Source organism: Lepisosteus platostomus, chromosome 4, assembly GCF_059453375.1.
Source record: "Lepisosteus platostomus isolate fLepPlt1 chromosome 4, fLepPlt1.hap1, whole genome shotgun sequence".
Classification (NCBI taxonomy): domain Eukaryota; kingdom Metazoa; phylum Chordata; class Actinopteri; order Semionotiformes; family Lepisosteidae; genus Lepisosteus; species Lepisosteus platostomus.
In genome coordinates, this window is record NC_142614.1 from 9867263 (window position 1) to 9875829 (window position 8567).

The following is an 8567-nucleotide window of genomic DNA, read 5'->3' on the forward strand; positions in this document are numbered from 1 at the left end:
TAAACTGTCAGATTTCCGCACATCGCTCCACACTGTTTTCATATTGGCAATTAATCAATTATGATTCCAGTGTTACATTATTTTAATTGATAGCGCGCACGCCGGATTCCAATTAAACAATTAGCGGCGATTTTGTATGACGAGGGACTTTATTTTGTATATTTAAGTACTCTCCCACTTTCTCTTTACAAAAAAAAAAATCTATGACTCTACTCGAGAAGAACAACGTGTTTTCTAAAAGGGTATGAAAGCGGTTTAAGGAATAATCTGGAGAATTTGCCCACGGTCATTTAAAAACGCGGAGATAAAGCGGGCGGCTTAGTTCACGCCAATCAAATACAAAAATATAATGTCGGTCTCGCAGCCATTTGCTCTCGGCGTTGTGCTGTCCACGCTGTGTGTGTTCGTGACCCACAGCCAGGGATTCGCTGCCTGGCTTGGGGATATTTCCAGGAACCGGGCCCGAACCCGAGTTCGCCCGGACAGACTGGGCCAGATCTCCCCCCGGCTCTCGCCTCCCCCAGCCCCCGCGCCCGACGTGCAGCTCCGAGCGCAGGAGAGACCCCGGATCAGGGTGCAGTGCGGGGAGGCCACGGTGCGCGTCTCCGTGGACAGACTCTATTTCGGGGAGCCCGGCCCGGTCAGCGCCGCCTCTCTCCGCCTGGGGGAGGACCCCCGGGCGCCCGGCAGCTGCACGCCGGAGCCCACGGCCTCTGTGCCGGGCGCGGCGCTGGTCATCACCGCCCGCCTGCACGAGTGCGGGAGCGTCTCTCGGGTAAGCCTGCGCACAAGGAGGTCTGTTCGCCGTTGGTTTCTTTAGTCTGCAGGCTCGACTTACTTATTTTCGAGACTGGAAAGTGTTGGTTAGAACTATTTCGATGTTTTTGTTCGTTCCTTTTTTCTAATTGTGAAAGTAGTAAGAAGCAATTTTATATTTTATATTCTATATCGCCAGCAGCCATATCGCCCTGCACCTCACGACTGGCAGCCCACTGAAGCTCGGCAGCTGTGAGCCTGGCCGGTACCTGGATGGGAGACCTGCTGGGAAAGCTTAGGGTGTTGCTGGAAGGTGTTACAAGGTGTTAGTGGGGCCAGCAGGGGGCGCTCACCCTGTGGCCTTTGTGGGTCCTAATGCCCCAATATAATGGGGACACTATACTGTAAAAAGGTGCCGCCCTTCTGATGAGACTGACTCTCTGTGGTCATTAAAAATCCCAGGGTGTTTCTTGAAAAGAGTAGGGGTGATACCCTGGTGTCCTGGCCAAATTTCCCCCTGGCCTTTACCAATCCTGGCCTCCTAATAATCCCCCTCTCTGAACTGGCTTCATCACTCTGCTCTCCTCCCCACTGAGAGCTGGTGTGTGGGGAGAGTACTGGTGCACTATGGCTGCTGTCGCATCATCCAGGTGGGGCTGCACACTGGTGGGGGTGGAGGGGATCCCCCTTGCCTGTGGAGTGTCCAGAAAAGTGCCATATACGTGTAAGAGATTGTGTATTTCCCCCCCACATACAGTTCATAACTCATTTTCTTCAAATAGGCCAAGTAAGCTGACAACACCAGGTTCAGACTGGGCTTGCCTGGGCAGTAGCTGGAAAGCCCACCGGAGCAGGAGAGGTGGGCTGGCTCTGGCCAGGGTCCAGGGCTCTGCGGACTCTCCCGGCTCTTCTTCCCCTCCTCTCCAACCCGGGAGGTTATTCCTTTGCCCGTTTCCTAATGGGGGGGACGGCTGGGACTGTGGTGGTGACAAAACCTGGGTTCTCCTCCTTCTGCCGCTTTGTGACCCTGGTCTTCCTCAACTTGTGGATATTCGGAAGGGCTCTTAAAGGGTTTGTGTTCAGAGTGCTGCCTGTCCCTCTGCAGGTGACCCCGCAGGCGCTGGTCTACCTCAACAAGCTGGTCTACTCGCCCTCCCCGGCCAGCGGCGTGCTCGAGCGGGCCTCTCCCGTGCTCGTGCCCCTCGAGTGTCACTACAGGAGGTGAGCCCCGCGCTCGTGCCCCTCGAGTGTCACTACAGGAGGTGAGCCCCAGGGCGCGCTCGTGCCCCTCGAGTGTCACTACAGGAGGTGAGCCCCAGGGCGTGCTCATGCCCCTCGAGTGTCACTACAGGAGGTGAGCCCTGCGCCCGCGCCCTTGAGTGTCACTACGGGAGGTGAGCCCCACGCCCGTGCCCCTCGAGTATCACTACAGGAGGTGAGCCCCACGCCCGTGCCCCTCGAGTGTCACTACAGGAGGTGAGCCCCACGCTCGTGCCCCTCGAGTGTCACTACAGGAGGTGAGCCCCACGCCCGCGCCCCTCGAGTGTCACTACAGGAGGTGAGCCCCACGCCCGCGCCCCTCGAGTGTCACTACAGGAGGTGAGCCCCACGCTCGTGCCCCTCGAGTGTCACTACCGGAGGTGAGCCCCAGGGAGCGCTCGTGCCCCTCGAGTGTCACTACCGGAGGTGAGCCCCAGGGAGCGCTCGTGCCCCTCGAGTGTCACTACGGGAGGTGAGCCCCAGGGCGCACCCGCGCCCCTCGAGTGTCACTACAGGAGGTGAGCCCCAGGGCGCGCCCGCGCCCCTCAAGTGTCACTACAGGAGGTGAGCCCCGCGCCCGCGCCCCTCGAGTGTCACTACAGGAGGTGAGCCCCAGGGCGCGCTCGTGCCCCTCGAGTGTCACTACAGGAGGTGAGCCCCGCGCTCGTGCCCCTCGAGTGTCACTACGGGAGGTGAGCCCCAGGGCGCGCTCGTGCCCCTCGAGTGTCACTACGGGAGGTGAGCCCCAGGGCGCGCTCGTGCCCCTCAAGTGTCACTACGGGAGGTGAGCCCCGCGCTCGTGCCCCTCGAGTGTCACTACAGGAGGTGAGCCCCACGCTTGTGCCCCTCGAGTGTCACTACAGGAGGTGAGCCCCAGGGCGCGCTCGTGCGCCTCGAGTGTCACTACAGGAGGTGAGCCCCGCGCTCGTGCCCCTCGAGTGTCACTACAGGAGGTGAGCCCCACGCTTGTGCCCCTCGAGTGTCACTACAGGAGGTGAGCCCCAGGGCGCGCTCGTGCGCCTCGAGTGTCACTACAGGAGGTGAGCCCCGCGCTCGTGCCCCTCGAGTGTCACTACAGGAGGTGAGCCCCAGGGCGCGCCCCTCGAGTGTCACTACAGGAGGTGAGCCCCAGGGCGCGCTCGTGCCCCTCGAGTGTCATTACAGGAGGTGAGCCCCGCGCCCGCGCCCCTCAAGTGTCACTACAGGAGGTGAGCCCCACGCTCGTGCCCCTCGAGTGTCACTACAGGAGGTGAGCCCCGCGCCCGCGCCCCTCGAGTGTCACTACAGGAGGTGAGCCCCGCGCCCGCGCCCCTCGAGTGTCACTACAGGAGGTGAGCCCCACGCTCGTGCCCCTCGAGTGTCACTACAGGAGGTGAGCCCCAGGGCGCGCTCGTGCCCCTCGAGTGTCACTACAGGAGGTGAGCCCCAGGGCGCGCCCGCGCCCCTCGAGTGTCACTACAGGAGGTGAGCCCCGCGCCCGCGCCCCTCGAGTGTCACTACAGGAGGTGAGCCCCAGGGCGCGCCCGCGCCCCTCGAGTGTCACTACAGGAGGTGGGCCCCGTGCTCGTGCCCCTCGAGTGTCACTGCGAGAGGCGGGCCCCGGAGGTGTGCTTGTGCCCCTCGAGTGTCACTGCGAGAGGCGGGCCCCGGAGGTGTGCTTGTGCCCCTCGAGTGTCACTGCGGGAGGCGGGCTCTGGGGATGATCCCTGCCAAGCCTCAATAGCTGGACACGTTTTCTTGATCTGTTGCCTGATGAAAACACCGGTCTCCTCCGGAGGTGTGCGGGGCAGTGAAAAGCGCTATCTAACGACTCTTCGTTGCAGGAAGCACAGAGTGAGCAGCGAGGCCGTGCGCCCCACCTGGCTGCCCTTCACCTCCACCCGCTCCGCCGGGGGGCTCCTGGGCTTCTCACTGCGGACCATGAACGGTGAGGCTCCCCAGATCACACAGCGCCCCCTGCAGGGCTGTCTGGTCATTTTTATCATCCCTTCAGGACAGGACTGGACAGCCCTGCTTTAAAGAGACCTGGAGAGTCTGCAGACACACTGACTCCTCCAGGACCAGGACTGGACAGCCCTGCTTTAAAGAGACCTGGAGAGACTGCAGACACACTGACCCCTCCAGGACCAGGACTGGACAGCCCTGCTTTAAAGAGACCAGGAGAGACTGCAGACACACTGACCAGTCCTGGACATGGTTTCTGGGTCTGTAATCTGGCAGCACCAGAAGAGATGGAAAATATCAAAGCGCTCTTATTGTTGGGTCAGGAAGCCCTGTACTGGAATGAAAACCTGCAGAATTGGGGAGGGACAGCTTTAAACACAAACACTCAATCTGAGGTAGTGGGCAAGCCAATGGTAGCACACAGGAGTCTCCAGCCCCAGAGAGCTGCAGGGGGCTTCAGTCTTTCAGGCCAGCCTGACCCAGCTGGTTGATTAAGGGGTCTGGATGGAGGTCTGCACTACCCCTGTATGAAGACCCCTGCGATGATCCACTCTGGGCTGTGGGGCCAGGAACCAGGAACCTGAGCTCTGAGCCACCTCTCCATCTCTCCCCAGAGGACTGGGGCTCCCCCCGGCTGTCCAGCGTCTTCTACCTGGGGGAGACCGTGCGTCTGGAGGCGGCGGTCAGCTCCCAGGGTCACCCTCCTCTGCGGCTGTTTGTGGACCGCTGCGTGGCCACGCTGACCCCTGACCTGGACTCCAGCCCCAGCTACGTGGTCATCGACCACCATGGGTCTGTGTGCGTCTGTGTGCGTCTGTGTGCGTCTGTGTGCGTCTGTGTGCGTCTGTGTGCGTCTGTGTGCGTCTGTGTGCGTCGGCTTGCTGGGAAAAGGATCGTTTGTGGGTGTCTGTTGTGCTCATGTGCAAACTGTTCTTTTTTTTTTGCCTGAAACTTGGAGGCAACAGCTGCCTGAGAAACCTAATCCTTCTCCTCCCCACACTCCCTGTGGCAGCTGCCTGCTGGACGGGACCACTCCAGGCTCTCCTTCAGCTTTCCGGAGCCCCAGGATCCGCCCAGAGATCCTGCAGTTCAGCATGGTGGCCTTCCGGTTCCTCAGGGACACGCGGAGCGAGGTGAGACAGGAGAGGCTGTATGTACTGTCATTCGAGCGCCTGGACACCTGGAGGAGAATCGCTGTTAGTGGGACGTTTTATACTACACTGGGTTGAAGAACACTGCATCTTGCAGTATGATTGTACCTTGAGGTACAGTTTTTCTTTCTAACAAAATAAACTATAACGGGTAAAGGTTTATGCAACGTTTCGGCTGTGGAGTCTTCTTCAGGTGTGTTTCCTTTGTTCTCTTTTCAGCATGGAATAAACCCGTTACCTGATACAGCTACCCACCTGAACTACTTCTCTCTTACGAGTACACACTGTGACAAGTCATGCAATTTCTCCTACTGTATGTTACAAGTGTTCTGTTAACATCTTGACCTTTAACCCCCTGGGGCTGGGTAGGGCTTGGAGGCACTCTCACTGTGCTAACCCCTTGCTGCTGTTCATGCCCTTCCAGCGCTCCCCCGGAGTGGAGAAGCCCCGTCTGGCAACATCTCGCCAACTCCTCCCTCTGAGGTTCGCCAGGACCCTCTCCTCCAGCTTCCTCGCTCCCCGCTCTGTGCTGTATGAGTGTTCCTGGCGTTCCAATGCCCTTGAGGCGCGGGGCTCGGGCGCGGGGCTCGGGCGCGGGGCTCGGGCGCGGGGCTCGGGCGCGGGGCTCGGGCGCGTGTGGTTGCTCAGGCGCATGGTTCGGGCGCGTGTGGTTGCTCTGGCGCGGGGCTCGGGCACAGGGCTCGGTTGCGTGTGGTTGCTCGGGCGCAGGGCTCAGTACAGCCCGCAGTGGGGAGGGATGACCGCTACACGAGAGGCAGGACTGTAGTACAGCACATGTTGGACTGAGAGGCAGAGGGGCTCAGTGCTGGGGCTTCCTCGATCAATCAGGAGCTGGAGGCTGTGGTGGGTGGCTAAAGAGGGAGCTGTTTAAACCTTAACTGGATCAATGCAGCCCTCTGCCCGGGAGCAGAGCTCTTTATCGCTCAGGGATGGGCAGGTTCTGCAGGAGCGTTTTGAACCCGTGTCCTCCCTGCTCCTGCCAGCCCAGTGACGAGTGCGTTGCCTTGCATGTCCCGTGCCTGTGCAGCTGTACCTGACGTGTCACCTGAAGGCCATGCCTGCGGACAGATCTCCGGACCCCGTGAACAAAGCCTGCTCCTTCAGCCACAGGACGCGCAGGTGAGCCTCGGTGCTGTGGTGTTGCTGGTGTTTGATGGCTCTGCTGCTGTGGTTCACAGGGCTGTGGTGCTGCTGCTTGTTTCATGGCAACTGGCTCACAGGGCTGTGTAGCTGCTGTGTGGCTGCAGTGTTGCTGTGGCTCACAGGGCTGTGTGCCTGCAGTGTTGCTGCTGCTTGTCTGGTGGTGACTGTAGCTCACAGTGTGGCTGTGTGGCAGCTGTGTTGCTGTTGTGTTGCTGTGGCTCACGGGGCTGTGCGACTGTTGTGTTGCTGTGTAGCTGGACCCCGTTGGAGGGGCGAGCAGGGGTGTGCAGCTGCTGTAGGACGGGGACGTGTTCGGAGCCCAGCAGAGGGTCTGGCCAGAGAAGTGGAAGCCATCTCCCCTTCGCAGGTGAGCCTGTCCCACCCTCTTGCAGTTTGAACCTGCTTGTCCCTCACTTGGCTCTTTAATCTATATAGTGCCTTTCTTGACAGGACACTATATAGATTAAAGCATGTTTCCTAACGCTACATGTGCACTCTTCCGTCTCTCTCGGGTCCAGAGGGAGGAGAGATGGACATGGGGCTGGGGCCCCTCCAGGTCCTGCCCTACTCCCGCTGGACTGCTTCTCTTGCAGGAGCACCCCGCGCCCATGGGGAGGGCTCGACTCAGGCAGGCTCGCTCCGGAGCCCGCCCAGACTCTTTCCCTGGCCACAGTGAGGTGAGGCTGGGGATGTGGGATTTGGGGGAGACGATGAGACCGGGCTTGGAGTCGATCATGAAACTACGCGGAACAGTTGATCTGGATCAGCTGTGCGATTGTGCAGATTCCTGAAGTAGGGCCTGCTGGGGTCTGAGGCACACCTCTGCTGTGCTCCTCACACTCCACTAGGTGGCAGGGGAGTCCACTCTTTCACAGCTCTGTTCCCAGTCTTAGGAAAGTTACACTTACATTAATTCTTTAGTGGAAACTTTAATCTCCTGTCAGAGCTGAAAGACAGTTGCATGTTTTCTAACTGGTGAATTTCTAATTAATTTAGAGATCTGCTAGAGGGCACCTGAAGGGCAGCAGTTATATATTTGAATGTTTGCAATGGATACTTCTGTCCAGCAAGGGGCGCTATTACGCTTCTATCTAAAAAGCACCAAAAAATTTAAGATCCAACAGAAGCAAGCGGGGCACTGGGCTTTCCTGCTCGAGCAGGGTTCTGGATAGGGGGTCCAGCGGGCCTCCTGGAGCGAAGGCTCGGTTCTCTGCCCTGCTGGACTGAGGGGTGTCAGATCTGCGCTGTGGACAGCAGTGTGCTGGACCTGCCTACTCGGATGGGGGACTGGTGGAGGGTGTCTCCTGCTGGGAACGGCCTGACCCCTTCACAAAGGGGTTGGGTTGTGTGGGACCCAGGCTCCCTGAACTGTCCAGCATTTCAGGCTGGTATCCTTTTTAAAACAAGTCCTGTCCCCGATGCATGACAGTGCTGTGTAAGAAAGTTTAATGCCTGCGAATGACAGTGGAATAATGAGGGGGCAGCAAACAAGCACCCATCTCTCTAAAATGTACAACCAGGGGGCTCCACTGGGGCCCCCCCAGGGGCTGACCCGTGGGCAGGTTGAGGCTCCATTGTGGGGGGGGGGCCCAGGTGCTGACCTGTGGACAGGTTTGAGGCTCCACTGGGGCTCCCCAGGTGCTGACCTGTGGACAGGTTTGAGGCTCCATTGTGGGGGGGGGGCCCAGGGGCTGACCTGTGGACAGGTTGAGGCTCCACTGGGGCTCCCCAGGTGCTGACCTGTGGACAGGTTGAGGCTCCACTGGGGCTCCCCAGGTGCTGACCCAAGGGCAAATTCAGGCTCTAGTATGACCCCCAGCAGGAAGCGCTGTGCTCGGAGTACGCTCTTTGTCAGACCTGATTGGTTTTTCTCTCTCTGTCCTCTAGGCTGTGGTGCCCCTGGCTGTGGTTCACAGAAGATTGTTCCTTTTCAAATGATTTGATTTACCTTATGGGGGGAGGAGGTCACGTATCCCTGCTGTAGCCTGAATAAAGCGCATCTGCAGAGCAAAGCTGGTCTGAACTGCTTTTCAGTGCCATAAAAATGCAAAACTAGAATATACTTACTGGGTCAGTTCAGTACCCATAATTCCCTTGTAGGAGTGTCAAGAGCATATTAGGTGCTTGGTATTTCGTTTCGTGCGAGAATGGAGTTTCACACAGTGCGGTTAGTGTCCAGTATGCTCACACCTGCAGCTGAGCTTACTGCAGTACAAGGGTAAAGACAACAGCTCATCTGTATCTTCACATTCACACTCATCACCATCAGGTCTGTAGAGACTGTAAAGACAC

At 58.8% G+C, this 8567-nt stretch overlaps 1 protein-coding gene across 2 annotated transcripts; it reads left to right on the plus strand.

The window, feature by feature from the left end:
* On the plus strand, positions 1 to 8287 carry LOC148672506 (zona pellucida sperm-binding protein 3-like). 2 transcript variants are annotated; one of them, XM_088628282.1, is made up of 9 exons: positions 1 to 775; positions 1862 to 1977; positions 3840 to 3943; positions 4575 to 4758; positions 4973 to 5093; positions 6160 to 6251; positions 6530 to 6642; positions 6794 to 6952; positions 8163 to 8287. In XM_088628282.1, exons 1-8 carry the CDS (start codon positions 350 to 352, stop codon positions 6949 to 6951), a joined length of 1314 nt encoding a protein of 437 aa, XP_088484408.1. In that variant the 5' UTR covers positions 1 to 349; the 3' UTR covers position 6952; positions 8163 to 8287. The 2 variants fall into 2 exon arrangements, with proteins under 2 accessions (XP_088484408.1, XP_088484409.1); XM_088628283.1 differs by having other exon boundaries at positions 10 to 775; positions 4575 to 4752.
* The last annotated feature ends 280 nt before the right edge of the window (positions 8288 to 8567 follow it).

Bases quoted from the DNA above. Each gene is read 5' to 3' on its own strand.
- LOC148672506 (XM_088628282.1), top strand. From the start codon at position 350: ATGTCGGTCTCGCAGCCATTTGCTCTCGGCGTTGTGCTGTCCACGCTG. The intron at 3,944-4,574 runs GTGAGGCTCCCC...ATCTCTCCCCAG, and splicing joins CTCACTGCGGACCATGAACG to AGGACTGGGGCTCCCCCCGG. The intron at 5,094-6,159 runs GTGAGACAGGAG...GTGCCTGTGCAG, and splicing joins TCAGGGACACGCGGAGCGAG to CTGTACCTGACGTGTCACCT.